At 42.7% G+C, this 21740-nt stretch overlaps 2 protein-coding genes across 2 annotated transcripts; both read right to left on the bottom strand.

Annotated features, from left to right (window-relative positions):
- Positions 1–2979: 2979 nt before the first annotated feature.
- Positions 2980–11411, bottom strand: LOC143356488 (uncharacterized). The gene is made up of 5 exons (XM_076792219.1): positions 11162–11411; positions 7540–9096; positions 6112–6646; positions 5340–6033; positions 2980–4610 (listed from the first exon to the last, which is right to left on the bottom strand). Exons 1-5 carry the CDS (start codon positions 11162–11164, stop codon positions 4508–4510), a joined length of 2892 nt encoding a protein of 963 aa, XP_076648334.1. The 5' UTR covers positions 11165–11411; the 3' UTR covers positions 2980–4507.
- Positions 11412–13448: 2037 nt separating this feature from the next.
- Sf3b3 (splicing factor 3B subunit 3) lies at positions 13449–21463 on the bottom strand. Its single transcript, XM_076792217.1, has 13 exons — positions 21335–21463; positions 20547–21010; positions 20050–20222; positions 19465–19961; positions 19212–19377; positions 18787–18955; positions 17953–18104; positions 17553–17708; positions 17016–17307; positions 16185–16851; positions 15979–16095; positions 15419–15797; positions 13449–14891 (listed from the first exon to the last, which is right to left on the bottom strand). The coding sequence occupies exons 2-13, from the start codon at positions 20941–20943 to the stop codon at positions 14403–14405; spliced, it is 3654 nt and encodes a 1217-aa protein (XP_076648332.1). The 5' UTR covers positions 20944–21010; positions 21335–21463; the 3' UTR covers positions 13449–14402.
- Positions 21464–21740: the final 277 nt, after the last annotated feature.

Here is a 21740-nt window from a genome sequence, read left to right as displayed (position 1 = left end):
ACTAATTCATAGATAATAGAAAAATCTCTGTTTACCATATTAAACGTTTTCTCTTTTCCAAAACAACTCGTTGGTCGCTTCTAAAGTAGTCTCTCGCGATGCATAAAGTCCGCGGTGTAACGACGATCGAAAAACGAATGAACAGAGAGAACAGACTTTCGGATTTGTCGTATTTATTTAAATATGAAAGTACCTATACAAGTGTAACTTTCAATGGAAAGCGACGAACCGTTTCCCTCCGGTGTTAAAAAATAACGGTATTGTAATCGTATTTAGAATTTTCGATTTTGCCAACAATGTTTATTTCGTGCGATCAAAATACTAAATCCGAACCGAACTACCGATCGACGACGACCGATTTCTCGACTGGCAAACAATTATAACCGCGGGACAGAGAACGTGGAAATTGTTGATGTTCCGTCAGAAATATACAGCACACGTACAATACATACACTGTGCGCACACTGTGTACTGTATATACGAAGAATCGTTAACGGAAAGAATCCGGTCGATCCGTTGGAAGAAAAGAAGACACTTCGAAGAAAGTAGAATCGTAAAATTATTATTCTCTCTATGTCTGTCTCTTTGGCATCTATGACTACAAACGAGCAATCATCGGTAATCCTCTTAACCTTGAAACGAGATTATTGGGGATCTCGGATCACACTTACAGCATAAAAGGCATTAAGTTTTCTATGACGCGTTCGAGGAGCGACAACTCTCCTACTCCGCCGGGGCCGCGTCGATCAATCGATTCCTGTGTTCTAAAACCTTGAAACGAAACGAGTACGTTCACGTTCCGTGTAATAAATGTTGAATACGCATACGTTCTATGTTTAATTGTGTAAGTGTAATATTATTTAAATCCTCTCCCCACCTCCGTCTCTCCCGAGTCGTTACACATTCAGTAAATTCGTTACTAAAGTAGATCATCCTAGTAAGTATACGTTGCTCTTCGTAAAATTGTATCTCTGAACCGTTCTCTCCCGACACTCGAGGAAAAAAGAATCGTACTCGTCCGATTAGAATATATCCGAGGACACGGTCCCCGTGGAATTCTCTATCAAAACTCTTCTAATACTCGCTAATTGTAAGTGTTGAGCCACACGGTCTGAATCGAGTGAATCGACAGCATTCGGATATCCACGTACAGGGTATCCCAAAAATGTTGCGTTTCCCTGAGAAGGGTGATTCCTAAGGTCATTTCAGAAAACTTTTTCCTTCGCGAAAACGTTCTCCGCGGTTTCGTTCAGGAGTTATCAACGAAAAACACGGACCAATCAGAGCGCGGCTATGGCGGACGAAGTCCAGCTCGGCCAATGACAACGCCGCGCTGAGCTGGAATCCGTCTGTTGTCTGCTCCGATTGGTCCGCGTTTTTCGTTAATAACTCGTTAACGAAGCCGCGGAGAACATTTGCACAAAAGAAAAAGTTACTTCGAATGAGCTCAGGAATCACCCATTTCAAGGACGTACAACATTTTTCGGACGCCCTGTATATCCCGAGCGTAAAGATTAAAGTAACACAGCCTTTCTGAAAACGAGAACACGTGGCGTTGTTTACACGCAAACAACGAAAAAATATCGGAAAACATGATCACGAACAACCGCGACTCGATCGTCATCGACATGTTGCTTGTCTTCAACCTTTAAGTGGACATTCGACACGGACGTGAAAACACGATAAGATCAATATCCCTTCGATTGAGTATTTTACCAGTCCAGTAGTCCAGTTAAGGGTTAAAGATAGGAAAGAAACGTTACAGAATTCGATCATACGAATCGAAAAGTAAAGGATCATTTTTCAAAAGAATTATTCGAAATTATTCGCTCGAGACGGAAACGAATTTCGATGTCGGAACCCGAAACGCTTTAAGCGGACCGTGTTACATACATTTAGTTCTCGTACCCTAAGCGTCATTTGCACGAACGTACGTTCCGCATATGAAATGAATTTCGCATCGCGAGACTCCCAGCGAGTTGCAACTGTCGTTAGACAACAATTGCAGTCGAAATGAAAGAAAGAAAAAAACGTTTGTTCCCTACATTAGAGATTCTATTGTATTTCGAGGAGGCCAAGAATCTGGTTGAACTGTTTCAAAGAATTTTGGAAGACGAAAACCGTGCATGCATAAAATGCATAAAATCCAGAATCTAGCAGTTATACAGTTGTCGGAACATTCGATTCTCTGCGAGGAGCCGGGCGTTTGCTTGGCGCATCACAAGATGCGTAGGATGTCCTAATGTCTTGTATACTTTCTAAAAACTAATTATACAATATACCGTGATGTAAACTTTTTCTTCGAGTAGCACTTATTACGATACATATTGTTGTCTTCCTTTCGCTTAATCACTGCTTCTTGTAATTTACTTTCAGTCCTTACAGTGGTACTTAACGTGTAACCCCTTAAACCGCATGGATTCGCGTACAGCAAATATGATTGATCGATGATCCAATTAAAAACTATGTTTGATTTATTCGTTCGGATCGCAGTTCGTGAATCGAAATATCGGCTTAAAATATTCAATGACGACCAATCGATCTCGTTTCTTTCCACGTACGAATCACCTAGTCCTCCAACTATCTAGTAGGCGAATTTATCCATTTCCGCTTAAGTAATACGTGTTAGTCGTTTTCGTGTAACAGGTAATTATATTCGAATAACAACTCTCTAACGTGACCGAGTGTTTTATAGTTGTAAGTTACTTCGCTATATCCCATAATCTCTTTCTGTCGCAGCTAAGTAGACTCTAATCGTTTAAGTGCAACTATAAACTATAGTACTAAATATTGTATAACAGCGATTTTATGAGTGACCTTTCTTTTAGAATATCCGCGGAAGTGTGTCCTCTAAACGTCGCTAATAATTCTATATGTTTTAAATAGATCGTCTGATTTTCAATTTCCTTTGGTTAGTAAGAATATACTTTGCTACTATTTTCTTTTCCTTTCTTTTTTTCTATACGTTTTAATTATAGATATATCTATGTATATATTTGTATATATCATTGCGAACCAAAGAAATTTGTTTTGTGAGCAAAGGACGAGCACGCGATGAAAAATATTCTATTATATAAAAAATGTGATCGGCCTCGGAATGAAATTGAACACTTTTCACAGTAGAAGAAAAAAACAAAGAGAGCTGAGGAAACACTGTTATATAATATTGTACCATATTAATCTCGTCTAATTAATTCTTTTTTTTTTGTTCTTTCTTTCAGCTTTATGAGAATTTCTTGTGCGCTGGAACTTCACCTACAATTGTTCCCTTAATGGTATATATTTACGTATAGCTCGACAAAAATAGTTTAGCAGGTAAACTCCGTGTACCTGTTCGATGGAAACCGTGCATCCAACCTGCCAAGTTATTATCGTCGACCCTGCAACCACCTTCTACCCGTTCAACAAATCAAACGTGATGCGAGCTCTCGTTGTCGATACTAATTGTAATCCTCCCCTGTCTTGCGCGTCCGGCAAGCCTCCAAGTTAAACAACGATACGCAAGTTCGTTAAAACTCATGGCTCAGCGATGAGGAAAGTCGAAAATATTTCTAAACAGTACGAGAAAAACCATTAACGTTACATATGTATACGTCGAAACGAATCTTTGATATCGTTGAGAGCAAAAACGTATTTCACGTAACTTATGTTAAAGATAAAAATCGAGAACATCCTTTAAACAACAGTATGAGACAGTTTTACATTCACCGCTTTCTCTCTCTCTCTCTCTCTCTCTCTCTCTCTCTCTCTCTCTTTCTCTCTCACACACTCCCTCGCCCTCTCTGATCGTCTATTGTTCGTTTCCATTGTTGCTAAAAATTGTACAACTGCTAATCGAACTTAAAGTATTTTTTGGCAGTTACAACGTTCTTTGAGCAATGTGTGTGATATTTTATTAAATTATTCATGTATTTCTGTGTACGTACTTTAATATTATTTGCACTTATCTTCGCATCCGCTACGTCGACGAAACTGAAATCGTCTAACCTCCATGGAACTGAACTGTATCGTTCACGTTAACGCATAACAACGCAACGACAATTAAAACTAAGGTCAACCGTAACCACGTCAGCTGCAAACACTCGAACGATTCAACGTAATAGAACAAACGGGGTGTTTCATCTGAAACATGTCGTGGAATCATTGTTCACCAGCTACGATGGTACGAGAGTGCTACACATATGCGTGTACCTATTCCAACCGAAGAAGATGACTGGCCTGTTTCAGGCGAAACACATTCTACCCCTAATCGTTAGATCTCGTGTGTCCCTCGCTATTGCACTTCTAATTAACAAGAACCTTTAATAAAACGTGCAGTCAATAGCCAGGGATAACCGAAAGACTCCACTTACCATCGACTAGAAAACAAGGTACTCGAAAGGATGAATCATGATTGAAAAACGTGGAAACAGTGGTAAGTTAATGGACGGTGAAGCATAGAGAAATATTGCTAAACTGTTGTTTCCCGGTCAACGTGGATGTACTCCACGAAACCGGGTTGCTGTTGTCAGGAGGCTGCTCCGAGCAGCGTTTCTTCTGTGGGCGCGCGTCTCGGTCTATTGCTTTTCTTTGTACCCTTGTAATGAAGTCCCTTGTTGCGTGTTCTTGACCTGCAACATACAAACCGTGCTTTACGATCTTTATCCTACCTAAAATGTACAGTCCTCTGACAATTATTTATATTTTATACACCTGTAAACATATTAATCGATAAATATAGAAAAATAGGCGATTTAGAATTTTGTCCAGCTAAAAAGACCATTCGTCACACTGTGCGCCTGTACATACAGAAATGCATCGGTGTACACCGAGTTGCCTGCTGCAGGCATGATACAAGACATAAAAAAAAACCTTTTTCGTACACGTCGAGACGTGTGTGACAAAGACCTCTAAATCAATTTTTAATTCATTTTTTCCCTTTCCCCTTAAAAATTCTACATAAGGTTAAAAATCGGGCGGCCGGCATGGTTGCAATGAGCAGTTTAGAAGTGGTCAATTGTGTTTCCTAAAAGTCCAATCTACGTCTGTATGGAGCCCAAATTGCGAATTTCTACCTCATCGTGGAGTAATTTGTAATATTCGGCAGAAAATTCGAATTCTGAAGCAAGTATGATGTCACAAGATGGCTGCCGCTGAGAGATTCTCTTAATTCTCTGTACAGACGTAGCAAAAACATGTACAAACACGGTGGTATGCATTTTTAACTGATTGTTTACTTATTTAAGACGTAAAATGTCTAGAAAAAAAGGCACAGCGTAACATAGCGTGACAGTCAAGGCCAAATGCCTGCCGGCCCCCTTAATTTTATCCCTCAACGACTCGAAGTCAGGATCGCTCACCTGCTGATGAGCACAGCGAAGAAACACGCGAAGGCAGCGATAATACCCGCGACACCGGCCAGCACCAGCCACATTTCCGATGGAAGCAGTCCAAGGAGTTTCGCGCCGTTGCCGCAGTTGGCCTCGTCGTGCCCGGAGGGGCAATGTGCTCGTCCATCGCACCAGAGGCTCGCGGCGATGCAGGCGCTCAGCTCGGGGCATTTGTGAGGGCAATCCCCATGCGATAAAGTTTCGTTCTCGATCCCCCTCTCGGGCAGGCGCAGTTGTCTACGCAATGCCGCTCTGCTCTTCGATATCTCGAGCCACGAGGCTGCGGCCTGGCCAGGCTCCCTAGCGACGAAGTCCAAGAGGAGAGCAGGTGGCCGCGGCGGACCAGGCCATTTGCCCTCACCGGTGCCACCGAGCCACTCCTCCGAGAACACGTGGACCGTAAACTCCCTTGCACCTGGCTCGGCAGGGCAAACCACCTTCAGTAGCTTGGGCGGCCATCCGGAGTAGAGGAGTATCCGGTTGGTCGTCGGACACTTTGTCTGCTCGTTCAGTTCCGAGGGCGGGGGTGGCTCCAGAGGGAGGAACCAGCCCCAGGTCAACACGAACAGAGACCTGTTCTCGCGCGCTTCCACTAGCCAAGGTAGTCCCTCGCAATAGATGTCCGGTCTCGACAACGGTGGTGACACGAACCTCAGCTCGCCTCCTGAGAAGCACAAAGGAATTCGGTAAAAGTATCCAGTTCACATGCACAATTGAATAAAGATCTAATCGGCCTAATCACCTTCTCCGCGTACTCTCTGCTTCCTGGGACACTCGGGTGCCCGGATCAACTCGAAGCTCGCGTAGAAGAAGAGCGTCTCGAAGTCCTCGTGCGGCGCCTGCTGATCGACCAAGAACGAGATCTCCAGAGCTCTGCTCGAGGAGATGTGCGTCAGAGGCAAGTGCGACGTGTTGTCGCACAGACAGGCTCTGGGCAGCCGAATATCCCGCCAGGGGGCCTCGTACAAGACTACCCGGGCTTCTCTGGAGCCCACCTCCTGAACGCAACGCGGTCGACCGGTGTGAGGGTCTGGCTCGCTCGTGCAAACCGTCGACTCGCCGAGGCTGACGTTGTGTAACGTTAGCCGCACCCTCTCGTCCGTACCCGCCTCGATCCGGTACCGGCAGTCCAACTTGGAGGACCCGCCCCTGCCGAACAGCCGTACGTCCCGCGGCGACATCACCTCTCCGCTTCGAACTTTGCGCCAAACCCGGCTGCAGACCCCGTCACCCCAGGGATCGCCGACTTGAAGGGTCGATATAAATTCATACTGTGCCTGCGGAATAGAATCGTTCATTATACACGCTGCTTCGATCCGCTATTTACAAATCGTATGAAAAACAGAAAGGGCCTAGCCGATTAAGGGCGGCCGGCATGGTTTGAAATCCATATACGTATGCAAGGGTCAAAATCTATACATACTGTCGCTTCAATATTGCAATGAGCAGTTTAGAAGTGGTCAATTGTGTTTCCTAAAAGTCCAATCTACGTCTGTATGGAGCCCAAATTGCGAATTTCACCTCATCGTGGAGTAATTTGTAATATTCAGTATGCTTCAGAAGCATGTATGACGTCACAAGATGGCTGCCGCTGTGAGATTCTCTTAATTTCGAGAGATTTAGTGTTCGTATCGGAAAAAAGGCTCTGTACAGACGTAGCAAAGACATGTACAAACACGGTGGTATGCATTTTTAATTGATTACTTAATTATTTAAGACGCAAAATGTCTAGAAAAAAAGCCACAGCGTAACATAGCGTGACAGTCAAGGCCAAATGCCTGCCGGCCCCCTTAAGATGGTCAAAACTGCCCTTAGAGGTTTTTCAATGATTAATGAACCATTCGAAAGGTGACCCAGAAAAACCCCTCTGAGCAAAATTTCAACGCCCTATCTTGCCCGTGAGGGTAGTTACAGGGTAAATTAGATTTCGTGCTTTTCCGCGAATTTTCCACACTCTGATGGTTGCTAAAATTCTGAAAAAAAATGTGGCATATTTTGGATCCTAAGACAGATTTTTGACAATTTTTTCAGATTTTTTTCTTGCAAACTGTGGTCGTAAAAAATGAAAAAAAAAATCTGATATATACAGCAAGTTTCATCTGAAACTGTACGCAAAGTCGGCGATATAAACGAGTAGGGAGAACCAAGAGTCGATATATTGGCTTCTTACATTAAAGTTAACCGTGTGAAGAGCAGTGCCCAACTGTGTCTCCATGCGCAACGTCAGGGAAGGTGCCTCCGTCATGTAGCTCTCCTCCTTAGAGCAGGGCCGTGTACTTCTGGTGACGTTTCTCAAAGCTGCGTGCGCGCACAACTTCGGCGTGTCGTCGCAAAGCGTAGCCACTGGGAAACCGGTGGTCGGTGTCCCATCCCAGAAGATCAGTTTCACCGCGCATGGTACGTCCGACTGGGAGCTGGCGTTATTCTCTACACTGCCTGTTAGATCTCTCTGTGAGTAAGAAGAAAAATAGATCCACACTCTGTCCCCGACAGCCCCTTTGATGTTCCACGTGCAGCTGGAGTTTGGTGGCAGTGCGTGAAGCGGTGCTCGCAGTATACCGCTTCGTTTGCTAGTCCCGTTTACAAAAAAGTGGCAGCCTTGAGGACCCCTGGCGTAATCGAGTCCATCGGAGTCGACGTACACTACTTGGATTTCGAACTCGAGCCGGAGAGCAGCAGCACCCAAAGGAATGGCTATCGGGGAGCTGCGGAATTCCACTTGCATCGACGGACCCCTGGCAGTTATTCTAGGCAACGGTCCCCCGCAATAGATCAACAAGATCGGATCTTCTGGGCGAACACCGTCGTGGAAGATGAGGCGGTCCTTCTCCGGAGGGCAATCCTGCCATACGCTTAAAGAACTATTGGCTGTAGTGACCCCGACTGGACCAACCGCCGTGGATTTCACGGAGATCATGGCATGCTTGCATGTAGGCACTTCCTTCTGCCTTATGGTGATCAAGCAGCTAGCGTTCCTCGGGTACTCGCCGGGATAATTCGGGCTCTGTAGTCTACACTGCTTCAAATGGCATTCGTAAAAATTTCTAGAGCAGTATGTACCCGGCACTGGGGAGCCTCTCTCAATTGGAAGATCTGGTTTTCCTAATCTAGCGACAGCTTCGTTGCGTGCTACGAATCTATACCGCAACCGGAACTCGAACGGCACACTAGGAGGCGCGTGAAACAACCGTATGGACGCTGTTACCGTGCTGGTCTCGCTGTAATAAGACGCCTGTCCCTCTCCCACTCCGCACCAAGAGCCACCGGTAAAGTGTCTACCCAGTTCTGCTAACTGCAACGAACCCTCCGGGCAACTTGCTAAAAAGCTATCCGTGTTTGGATCTACTCTACCTACGCTGAACGCGTCCCACAGCAGTTGCACTAATTCCCCGTACCCCTGTCCAGCAGCGGTAAACGTCAAGTGACAAAGAAACGGTAGACGTTCCTCCGAGGGTCTTGGAAGATCTAACTTGTACGTGCGTCCTTCTCGACCGTGATAGGTACGATTGCACGGTGTACACATCGGTGGCTCGTCGCTGTAGTCTCCACAGTCGTCCCGGCCATTGCAGTAAGCATCTATCGGTACGCAATGTCGATCTCTGCAAGTCAACTCAGCCAGACCGCAATCACCTCCCGCTGCATAGTCGAAGCAACCGGACAGAAGCACCGACAGAACCAGAGCAGTTACCCGAATTCGCTTGTAGCCACCTCCAGCATCAGCTACCTCCTTTGCGAAACAAAAACCATATCGGTTAGCTGAATAATCTTTTATCGAAACACTTTAACACTATTCCTACCGCGACCGGTGAAACGACCGTTTTTAAAATTTCGATTAGAATTTCCTGTATACAACGTAATTAAATCGCCTTTGAACTTCACGACTTTTCCTAAAATATACGTATAATACATTTTTCAATATTCACTTCTTTTTTTATTGTTTATTTTCTGAGAAAAATTTGTAGTCTGTCTTACCTACCACGACCGGTCATTTGACCGGTAGAACGATTTATATCTTTTTGTAATAGTATTCTTTCAAAGACTCAATTCCGAAACTATAAAGTCGTTACAAACGAAAGGTAATGCAGTTGTGGCATGATTTTAGCCGAAAAGTGCTTTCCAGGGACTGCTGTACGGCACTTCAAAGTGTTTACAGTTCTCGCGGTGTTTATTTGCCCGATTCGTATCCGAAGCGATCCAGAACCTCGGATTTTCTTACACCGTCTTATCTACTATGACTGTAAAATAAATCAAATCATAGCCGAAGGGGATGGCCTAGACGTCTTCTCACGAATTCAAATCGGTAAAGTCTTGTGACCTGAACAAAGAGCATCAAAACGTGAAAGTTACAAGGAGCACATTCGGCAGTCTTTTACTATTTTATATTTTTATTCTATTATTATTCTACTTTTATTTTATATTGTATTGCGTGTTATAAGTGTCATTTTCAAAAAAGTGAACAAACCAACAATACTTCGTAGTGTTTCACATTTTATCTTTTGTTCATTTTTTTATCCATCTCGATTTACATTTTTATATTTTAGTTTTTATTTTATCCCTCGAATATTCATTCCCAAAATGTCAAGACGTTCGAAGAGTGTAAATTTATTATTACAGAAAATAAATAATATTGATGAAGTGTGTTCCGAAGATGATCAGGAAATTTTTGATATTGAAAATGACAATGCGGAAAAGTATGATCTATTTGAGACCGACTCGAACACCGATGAGGACGAAGAGAATGTTTCGAACGTATGTAGATGACGAAAGAGAAGGAGATTTTTAATTACTTCCGATAGTGAGAATGAGGAAGAGGTAATCGAAACTGTTTGAAGTAAAAGAAGGGTCTAATCCTGGAAGAGCACCTATTCATAATATTTTTAGGGGAACATCAGGCCCAACAGGGTATAGTAAACGAAATATTAAGCGGTGAAAACGAATAAAATGTACATTATATACTCCTAAATGAAAGAAACTATGTTTTTATATTGTCAAATTGGCTATTATCTTCATTCTATATTAAAAAAGTTGTGCTAAAGACCGGTCATTTGACCGGTCGCGGTAGGAATAGGTATACGTGAAGTGTCGGTAGGAATAGTGTTAAAAAATATAAAATCAAACAAAACATAAATCATTCCTACCTATCGTTTCAATAAACTGGAAAAAAATATAAATCGACGAATATTTCGTAGTAGCAACAAAAACGAGAAGCAATCGAGTAAATATACGTGTGTGTGTAAACATTGGCCGTCAAGGTGCTTCGAGTGTCGACCATCGTTTTTTCGTTTCCGTCTATCATTCACACGGTACAGGACACTCTCGACGTAATGGATATTTTCATTGCAATTCACTCGTCTCCTCGCTGTTTACAAACAAAAATTTCGAGAGGTTCAAAAGCAAACAGAAACAATAATTGCGTGTACATACACACTCGCTCTCGAGTTGTTTGCTCGACACGGCACTCGCCGAGATTAGATCGAGTCTACCTAAATGAAACATGCTCGTTGCGAAAGTCGAGTACAGATTTTTCCCATATTGTTCCGGCGAAGACGCCTACCGGCGAATACATATGCACCTGTCTACATTCAACGATCACGTTACACCGAAAAACAATAGAAAAAGGAAAAACTAATTTTCTCTGTAACACGTGAAACATGGATACGTCAAATGATTTATTCATTACGAGGCCGTTGCTATTTCGTTCCCGGAACGTACGTATGTATGTGTGTCAGAAGCGCACGAAATCCCGCACGCAAACACGAAGGCCTCGAAAGAAGATATATAACGAGATTTACCATAATCGTCTGTCATTGAATCGAACATCACAATAGCAAGCCCGAGTACGTCGATGGAATCGATGACATTCACAGAATACCAGCGACTTTGCTCTCAAGGGATGGTGATTCTCGATTGCGGCTGGTCGGGATGACGTCTGCTGGCGACCGATACAGTCAACATGATTGCGATTAACGAACGATACCGGTAATCAACACCAATCCCGGCGAAACCGCGACGGACCCTGGACGAACAACGACATATTGTCGACGGTTGTGCTGCTCCCGGAGATGTAGGTTGAAGCCGAAAACGAAAACGAAGCGGCGCAACCGAGCCTTGAAGACCGATGCAACGGCAACGGGACTGAAAGTCCAGTGACCGAACGAACGGCACGCAACTCCACACCGTCGAGGGGTTAATGCGCAACTGCACGGTAAAAGAGAAAACCCCGGGGGGCTGGTTCGCTGCAGGGCATGTTCTGGGGTAAGGGTGATGGAACGAAACGGGGCTGAGCTCAGAGCCTGGCGCCTCAATGCATCGATCGACGTTCGGTCCTTCTCTCTCTCTCTCTCTCTCTCTTTTTCTCCCTCCATTCCTCTTTCCCTTACTCTCACAGTTTCAACGCCCTAAACCGTGCTACGTATGCCGCAGTGACGTAACTACCGATCGCAACACCCAAATCCCCTGGTCGGCCGACTGAACCACTCCGAGGCTCGTGTTCCCATCAACAGATGTTGTATATGCCAATCTTACTTGTATTTATTACATTAAATCGTACTATCAGTCTCAGTCGTCCCAACCATCGATTCCTCCATAGTAAATATCCGAAACTTTCCCCTGACGATTTATAACGCTTCACGATTCTTCCGAATTTACTCCCTACAGCTCGTCGAGTACGTTCGACGAATTGGATCCAGTTGGGCAGCTAAGTTCCGATACCCGTAGATCCGAGCAACAGTAAAAGGGCGTTTAAAATTAGCAAAATGATACGACAATCATAATTATGTTCTAACCGGGATCGAGATTCTATCGATACTAGATTTACGGGACCCGTCAAAATGACGGATTCTAATATTTTTAATTCACGAATATTGAGATTGCAAACATGTATCCGTGAGGAATTATTTAACAAATTGATTTCTCTAGGTATATATTATTACAAAAATGGCTACAGATTTTGATTGATATATTCATGTTATTTTTATAAGGAAATGTAAAATAGTCATTTTTAGTGCTCCGTAAACCTAGTGTTAACCAGTTAAGCGTGGAGTTTAATTTGAAAAATCCCTCACGGCGCGGAATTAAAATCAAGCAATGACGAATATGGCTATTATAACAAATGCGGCTATTATAAAAGCCAAAGCCCTTGTAAAGCTAAATGAGAAAGAATTGCATTTTTATTCGATAAGAAATTAACAATTCGTTAACGTTAACCGCACCTCAATAAAGTTTCGGATTGACGTGTATACACGTCGAACACGCTTAACTGGAATTTAACAGAACGAACTGAAATTACTGAAAATGATCTATCTCGGATTGTTGGTGTATCGATTATTCAGGACAGAAATGTATTTCGGTGGAAGTGTAATTCCGCGAATCGATTCATTCGCGCCCCACGATAAGAGTTGGTTGAAACCTCGATAAACTCATTCTTGTCATTTATATAATGAAATCGTATTCGGTCGGTTTCAGTTTTCTACGGCGTCTCCGACGATAATTACGACGCGTTGTACAAGGTCGACGTCTGAGAAAATAAATATTTGGACAGGTACCCCGGCTATTAAATCGCTGCTATTTACACAGTTGCAACGCCGGCGAAAGTTTAAATAGAGCTGGCCAGTAATTTTTCTTTCATTGACACGGTGAAGCGCTCAAAGCCCTTCGTAGCCCAGTTTTACGTCTGAAGGTTAAACGAGGGTAATAACGTTGCGTTATACCCTCGATACGCTCCGGTACGCGGATTAACCGCACTTCGGAGCTTCACCGAGAAAAGAATGCGAATCACAACGGCGGCTGACCGCTATAGGGGATGAATTGTAGGTCAAAAGAGATGCACATAAACCGAGGCGGTAACAGGGGGAGAGAAGAAAACGAGATCATGAAATTCTAGCGAAACATCAGAGATGCAACACATCGGATTCTTTTGGAATGGTAAAAGCATAGAAATGAAATCGGTTGTTGGTAACTATCAATTACTAACACTACATCTACGTAAATAGTTCAGTTGTTCCTGTATTTGCATCGCGATGCTTTATTTTGTAACTTATATCTCATAGTTTCATGACACATTAAATGATAGTCCTCCATTTTTTAGTCGTTTTTACGAAAGTATTAGTTTATTTGTGGTTTGAAGCTAACGTGTACAATGATATAAAAACGAAATTAAATGTGCGAATACAGAAGTATGTGAAACGTAGACACGCAACCTTCGCACGGCCTTTGTAGATAGTTTAACAATTGTTTATCAACCTCATTTTTAGCTCGGCAATTTATAATCAGCGAGTACAGCTCACTTTGCGGCCGTTATATTTATAATGTTCAAATAGGTCGATAAAGCATTCTATTTTTTTCTGAACTGTGAAAGTACAGTTCGTCTATAGTTTTTTTAGCAATGTACTGCAAGTGAACTGTGGCGAGGTTAAAGAACGGCAAGAAAGAAGAAATTAATCAGAGCATAATTTACGAACATTACACGTGGAAGTAATATTCCCAATAAGTTTTTTTTTCCTCTACGCTTAAAAAAAAATATGTGTGTATTTATCAGTATCGCACCGCACTGCAGTTTTGTCGGAACGCGCGGCACGCGGTCAACGGAACAGCGACAAAGAAAATTCGAAGACAACTGCCCGGCACAATAATACTAGTTTTTCACGAGTGCACGAAATCAGGGTTCGTCCTACGCTACTAAAGATGCGATGTAAAAATTTACACATTTCCGACGATTAAAAATACATCTCCTTATCATTAACAAACGCTCCTTTTCTGTACTTAAATTAAACCTTTCTCTCTCTATGATCACATTCAAAACTAACTTGTAATTACATACGACGTGTGATTATTCTATACCTATCTTCTTTTTAACCCTTGTACATCGAAAGTATGTGTGTGTTAAATTCCTCTCGTCGATGAACGCTTGCCTATTTTGTCGTACAAAATAAAGAAACGATTAGAAACGGTGTCGAAAAGACGGGAACGGAATGCAAACAAATAAAATATAGCTTGTGAATGAACTGACACAATTAATACGTCGTTTCGAGATCCTTAGAATGCGTAACGCGTGCGGATGTCCTCGAGTTTCTTCGAGACTTCCGACGGCGTTCGTTCGAGATCGCCGGATATACTCTTTTGTTTCGCCGGTTCGATCGAGTTGAACTGTTCGCAGAGATCGCCGTCGATTACGTTTTTTACAGGGTAATAGTACGACCTAAAGGACAAATGATCCCTTCCGCAGAGGGGCGGATGCTCGGAGCGCATGTGCATCTCTAAATGCTGGAAGAAATCGTGATCCTCGTGGCTCGTGAACGGAACGAGAACGCCCACCGTTCCGCTTAACGTCGTGTACACTAAACTCTCCGATCCGCCGGGAATCAGAGTGGCCTTTTGCAAAGACATAACCGTTTCACCGACATGGAAGCAAGCGACAGTATCTGCTTTCTGACTGGCACCGTTCAGCAGACCTCTGTCCCACAAAGCTTTATTCCCAGTAGGGTCTTCGTCCACGTCATCGTTAATTCCGCTTGCCAAACGTATCTGTAAAGACATTAAATCAACTTACCAAGTTGTTCGACTTATAACAATGGGTACATAGCCGGATAAGGATCTTTCATTATACCATTCAATAGGGCTCCCAAAGAATACCCTCTGTGGCAAGTTTCATGCCGGTACTCCTACCACAAGGGTAGTTATAGGGTGATTTAATGATTCATGCTCTATTCCTTCTGCGCTTCTTAATAAGATAGCGCACACGACTGTGAATTTCGATTTTTAAAAAATTCCAGAAACTTAAAATTGCTGATTTAAGTTATGAGATTACCACGTTTATATTGTAATGTTAGCTGTGTTTTATTATGACCATGTGTATTTTCTTTTAGATTCCAAAAACCCAATGCATGCTTCTCATAGAACCAGTTTTGCAGAAATTTTTCAGATTTCTTTATACAGGGCATCGGAGTTGATAAAGAAATCAATTCTTTCGGATAGTATGATGAAAAATCAATTTGGTTTGGGGTCACCTTGTCCGGCTAAACGCTTCCTCAAGAATGAAAGAGAGTACTCACGACAGCGATGTTCCCAAACTTGTCCGCAGTGGCAACGGTGTCGTAATCCAGCACGCATGTCGTCGTGATCCACCTAGGATGCGTATCGTCCGCGAAGACAATCAACTGATTCTCCTGTCGTTTGTATCTGACCGCGTAAACCGATTCTTGAACATCGCTCACGTATATCCGTTGACCGATTGCATTGATAGAAACAACGGCATTTGGAATATGCTTGTTCTCGCATTTGCGCAACAACTTTTTCTTGCCCATATCGTACAGACGCAACATTCTGCCGACACCGACTAACACTCGTCCCTGGTAAGGGCATATAGCCAACGGTACCTCGTCCAGATTCGTTTTGTGAACCAATTCGAGGCTGGTGCATTCGAGGTTCACCCTAGACAAAAACCATATTGTAACAATACATCCCTCTTCAAAATCGTTACAAAGTCTTATTCAAAATTGTTATCAGTACTGCAGGAATATCATCATACGATACAGTAATCGTGTAATTTTGTCATCATATAGATCTACCAATTTCGAAAATTGTGTCGAATCTGCTCGAACACCAGACTTACTTGTAAGTATACAGAAATCCTCCACTGCTGACTCTCGGGTTCAACTGGAATTCTTTAGCGACACCAACGATGAGAAACAGTTGATCACCTTGGTTGGCGAATTTCACAAGACTCAAGCTGCAATGTAAATGTACAAGTGAATCAGTTTATTCTTTCTCTCGGCTGTAAAAAAGAAAATTAACGGTAAACGAACATCAAATTCTCACCATAGGGCAGCCAAATTTTGCTCGAGCCTATGAATCTCGAAGGTCTGTCCGGTCGTGGGCGCTATTATTCTGATCAAGGACGCCCATAAACCCGGTCCAGCTCTCGGCGCACCAAATATAGCTTCATTCGGTTCTTCGGATAAGAAAGCCTCCGCAAGTTCTCTCGCTACAGCTGCCTCTTCCGCGCCTGCAGCCTCCTGCATCTCTTCCGCCATTTGTAATCTCCTTTGTTGTTTCGTTTCTTCCGTGTACGCGTTGTGCTCGGTCTCGATGATTATCAGGTGCGCGGAGTCCGAGTGGATGGCGAATTTCCTTGGCGTGTACTCCAGAGGGAAACTGATCTGATTGAACACGGCGCCTAATTTCTCGAGGGCGAGGATCCGCAATGTGTTCGTCGAAATCGCAACGATCCCCTCGGGGCATTGCTCGGAACTGAAACCCGACGCGAATTCCAAGCTCTCGTAAGAAAGCGGCGTCAAATGGAAACGGTTCTGGTAATAGTAGCTCAACCACGATCTGCTGCTCATCGCGAGCACCGCCTGGTTCCCCTGCATTTTTATCCTAAACAGCTTCACAGGCCGAGATCCTAGATAGCGTGTACGCGTGTCCGCGAGATCACCGGAAATGGGATCCAGTACTGTTCTCAATAATACACCGTTTTGCAAACCTAAAGAGAATGCAGACATACATTATATACTGGTTTGCTTCGAATAATAGATAGAACGCTCTGTAAACAGAGTTGCACGCAGGGTGGTTCACCTAAAGAAAAGGATATTTAGATGGACAACCCTGGTATACAACGTAGGTCGTCTTTGCGGGCTTAGTTTTTACCTATGTTTAAGTATAAGCTAGATTGTTGGGGTGACAAGTCCTCGGAACTGTTAGCGTCTTTCGCACCCATTTCAACGATACATAAACTTTCTGCAGCCGCGGGCAGGGCTTGCATGCTTCTGGGTGCTAGACAATCCGATGGATCCAACGAAATGATCCTGACCGTGTTGTCCTGAAGACCAACGGCCAAAAACCATGACCTTTGCTCTCCGATCGCTACGTTGCCGAGAGCCATGCACATCACTTCCGACGGCATTTTCTTCCGTTCCGTGTACTCGTTCAATTGTCCGGTCTAGAAAGTACGAAACGATCAGCGTTAATCGAAGGCTGGAACGTAGAGCAGATAAAATGTTCACTTCTCATCCACTTCCGAGGCTCAGTGACGAGTTGACTACACGCGAGATGAAAAAGTGATATATTTTCTGCATCTCTTACGTCTCCGAGAACAGATGTTTTCACAGAGAGAACAATCGATGCAACGCGTAAACGGAAATGTAAAGTAGTAAAAGCGTAACGAGAGAGAGAGAGTTCACATACAGGATCCATTTCGAAGTACACCAGTTCTCCACCGGTCAACGCGATCACGACTTGACGCTGATTCACCGCGCATTTGACTATGGTCTTTTTGCCGGGCGCCTTCCACTCGTTGACACGCTTGTCGGCGCGTATATGGCGTATCCCATCTGGATATACCTAAAATAAAGTGGAGAATTACTTTGGTATCGGCACGAGAAATGATTTCTCCTTTCATTGTAAAAGGGAACTGTCGAGCTCTAAATACCAGAATTATTTAGATAGAAGCTAAACATTCAACGATGCGACGAACTCGTTATAATTTAGCACCAGTTTATGCGACCGTCACGTGGTGGACCAGGTGCCGGAGATACCTTAGTGCAGCGACACAGGTAAAACAGGTAGAATGATCGAATAATTTTACCTGGACCAACGCGTCCTCGCCCAAAGCGGAGCAGCTCAGCGTAGGTGTTGTACCAAGAAAACCGGAATCGGTCACTTCTTCGACAGTTTCTCCGATACTAAGTACAAGAGTTGCATTCACGAAGGACACTATGATGTAAGCATCATACTCCTCTGTAATCAAAATTATAAAGCTCACTCTGAGATATCGAAGCAGAATAAAACACAGGCGAGAAATAGTGATAAAATAGTGATTATCCTCGTGGCAGTCGAGCGCACGCACACACCCTGTCATCCTATACACAAAGAGTAGACGGACTTTTGGTGCAAATGAAATGCTCTTTATCCCCCAGCAAAATCGAGTGTTCTTACCTTTTAGTCACTCTGTGTTCTGTAGTTCAACCAATAGCATGCTGGTAGCCTGAAAGAGAGAACTGGTGTTTGATAAGAGTGTATCAAGCCACCAGATTCGTCAATATCATTTACACAAACTAATTTATTTCTCTTTAGAATTAATCGCAATTCAAAATAACTATAGAGTTCCTATCGCGTATATCGATATCAACTATTTTCCAGAGATTTTATGATATTGTTTGATTCGACTATCAGAAGAAAAGAAAACAGAGATCAATTTATACGTGTACTTAAAATGAAACGGACCAATTGTAATATACTCTAATATTAAATCGAACAATATATACGTATATATAATGGGTATAACTGTGATATTAGAATTAACATGTATCTTCAATGTAGAGAAAAAGGAAAGCTAACATTTGTTCGAAACTGTTGGTTAAGCGTAATAGTAATAAAAAAACATGCAAACAACTACTGGGTAAGACGTTTACGAACTAACCATCGATTCTCCTTTTAACAGTCCACACAGCGTTTGGATTACCGGGCAGTTCACTGACTGCCATTTCAGAAACTTCCAAACCATGCCGCAATACACGCAGAGTCGAGCGCGGTCCTCTGCCACACGTTATGTACAATTGAGGAGTATCTTCGTTCGCCAAATCGGCCACCTACAACAAGTGATTAACTCTGTAAATACAAATTCTACGTTTTACGTCCGCTCTAGATTGTTTGTACGGTCTATCTGTCATTCTTAGGTTCAACTTCAGTTTGCAATGACAAATAGAAGGCGACTAAGAACGTTTTACTCTTGCACCTTTCCACAGAAAAAAAGATCTTTAAACATCAGCTTTCTACTTGAGGGTGCACGGAACATTTCATTCGCGTGAAATCATTAAAAATTCTGTTAGGGGACACCACATTTACCTGGCACGCCATTATCGGCGACAAACTGTCCATCTCGTCCACCAACACCAAATTTCTAAGCGGTCTTGGCGCGAAGAAGAAGGTATCACCTTCTTCGAGTGGCATGGCAGAACTGAACTCTGGTTCGTCGTCGTCGTCGCCTAAATGTGCGATTTGGTAGAGATAACTGGAAGAAAAAATGTATTTATTCCAAATTTCAAATCGAACCAACGCGTTGCAACGCGAGTGAGGATTCTTGTAACTATCCACTTACTGGTTACCAAATTCCGATGCAACGAATAAGAATCCTGTTTTCAAAACACACATGCTCGCCGCAACAGGTACTGTATCGAAATATTTTAGTTTGATTTCAGTCACCATGTCTTCGTCCGTTTCAAGGGTAATCTTGAAAATGTCCCCTTGCTCGGTTTGAGCCAAGAAAAAGAACATGCTCTTGGTTTTATGAGTGGCTGAACAAACAAATATCATGCCCCTCTCGGGGTCATCTAAATCGTTGCGCCGCCTAGGAATAGGGCAACGAATATCATGTTGATCTCCCAAGTTTTTGTACGTTAGGTAATTCTCTGAACAAATGAGAACGCCGCTAGGTCCATCATTTCCACCAGGAACGGAGACAAGAAAATTCGCGTGTTCTTCTAAAGGTTCGCTATACTTGCGAACAACATGGTTTAAACCAAGGTCCAACTCATACAAGGTCAATGTTTGCTGTGTCTTTACAGCAGCATCGCCAGTGGGATCACTATCTGCTTCCTATGAAACATAAATAGGATCATTTCTATCAGAGAATATTATAGGTCGCGGCAATCTGTAGTCGTTCGAATAATGTTGAAATTAATACCTCATAGTCGATTTCTAGGCAGGCAAACATAGGATTCTCAAAACCTACATCCACACCTACCGTATGATAAACTAACGTATTACTTTTATGAGCTTCCAAAGGCGAGGAAATTGTTAATCTAGCCTCTGGATCTCTATTCAAGATATATACAAGCTTTTGCTTTTCAATTGCACCTGAAACAATTACCAACATAGTTAGTACTTATCGATAATTATAAGAATTGAAAAGAGACTGATTGAAACAGCACCATCAGTCTGAATAGTATAATCAATGTTAATCAGTTGAAACACGGATCAGTAGAATAATCATATGGTGGAAAGTATATTTCTAAATGCCTGCATTATTTATTATTATATCAAAAAGTTTTTCAGGACAAAGCTGTGTTATCTCAAGAGGCACGTATAATGGTAGAATCTTTTCTCCAAGCAGACATTTAGGAGCCCATTTAGCCAAGATACGCTCCAAAATGTAATATAAGTGGAACAGAAGATAAATACCTATCATTACTGCTCTTCCTTTGGGATCTATAGCTAAGTATTGTCCAGGAACAATACGTCTGCAACCGCTTTTTCCAAATGTTTCCTGATGTACTTTTTCAAAAACATTCTTTGCAGGGATGTACTCCAAAATTACAATACGTCCTGAATCAGAACCAACTACGATATAATCCTTGGTACCGCCAGTCAGCCTAAAGGCCATTAAGGACCTTATAATTCCGAATACTTCTACGGTTAACAGGGTATGGACTTTTCCAGTATTTGGGTCTGGTCTTAAAAGCTCCAGAGACTTCCCACGAGAAACTAGAATCTCTTGCATCTTACTACCAGAGAAATTCCCATGCACTGCATGGGTAATACCCGTTGCACGCTGCAGCGTTAAGTTATACAAATACATTGTACCCTTTGTTTTTATTCAGTCGATGGATAGGAAAAACTACTGATGTACGGAATGTCCATCCATTCTGTAACAAATACCATACATGAGATCATTTCACCGGATTTTCCATCGTCAGATATAATTACAAAAAATGATTACACACACTATAGCGTGCATATAAACATATATATAATATTTTTATCAGTCGTACACTCGTTTCACGAGTAAAATGGACTACAGGAAAACGTACTTCACATAATGAAACTTCTCAACACGCATCATATTAAACAGTTAACGGCAGCAACGTTGCAAGAATATATCGCGCCACACTTTGTCGCGCGAATCGTGGCGAAGGGATAAAAATATTAATATTTCTGAATATACGGAAAACCGAAGATTATTATTTTACCTTGTATTTGAAAGCACTTTCGTCCCCTAGCGACGATGCCCGTCGATTTTACGTTCACCTCGTGAACCGACCACCATTTGCAATGACCGATTTCTTTCCATTTCAGGCGGTCTATCTTTACGAACTTGATTAGTGGAGATAGAACGGCGACCGGAATGTTTTATACGCACCGAAATAACCGAGCGCCATCTATAGGAAAAAAGTGGAACTGGAAAGTATTTTTTCAACACATATTTAATTGTGAATCAACCATACTTTTTTCACGTGTGAATAAACCATGATTTTTTATTAATCTTATATTGCTTTTTTTTATTTACTTCGCTTCAATTATTTTTCTTAGTAATGGTTATCCAAGTCTCCCACAAATACCAACCTGAAACGCCATCTCTTGTGTTACTGTATTCAA

Source organism: Halictus rubicundus, chromosome 8 (genome assembly GCF_050948215.1).
Source record: "Halictus rubicundus isolate RS-2024b chromosome 8, iyHalRubi1_principal, whole genome shotgun sequence".
Taxonomy (NCBI): domain Eukaryota; kingdom Metazoa; phylum Arthropoda; class Insecta; order Hymenoptera; family Halictidae; genus Halictus; species Halictus rubicundus.
Note: the sequence above shows the minus strand (reverse complement) of the source record. Positions and strands in the feature narration are given on the sequence as shown.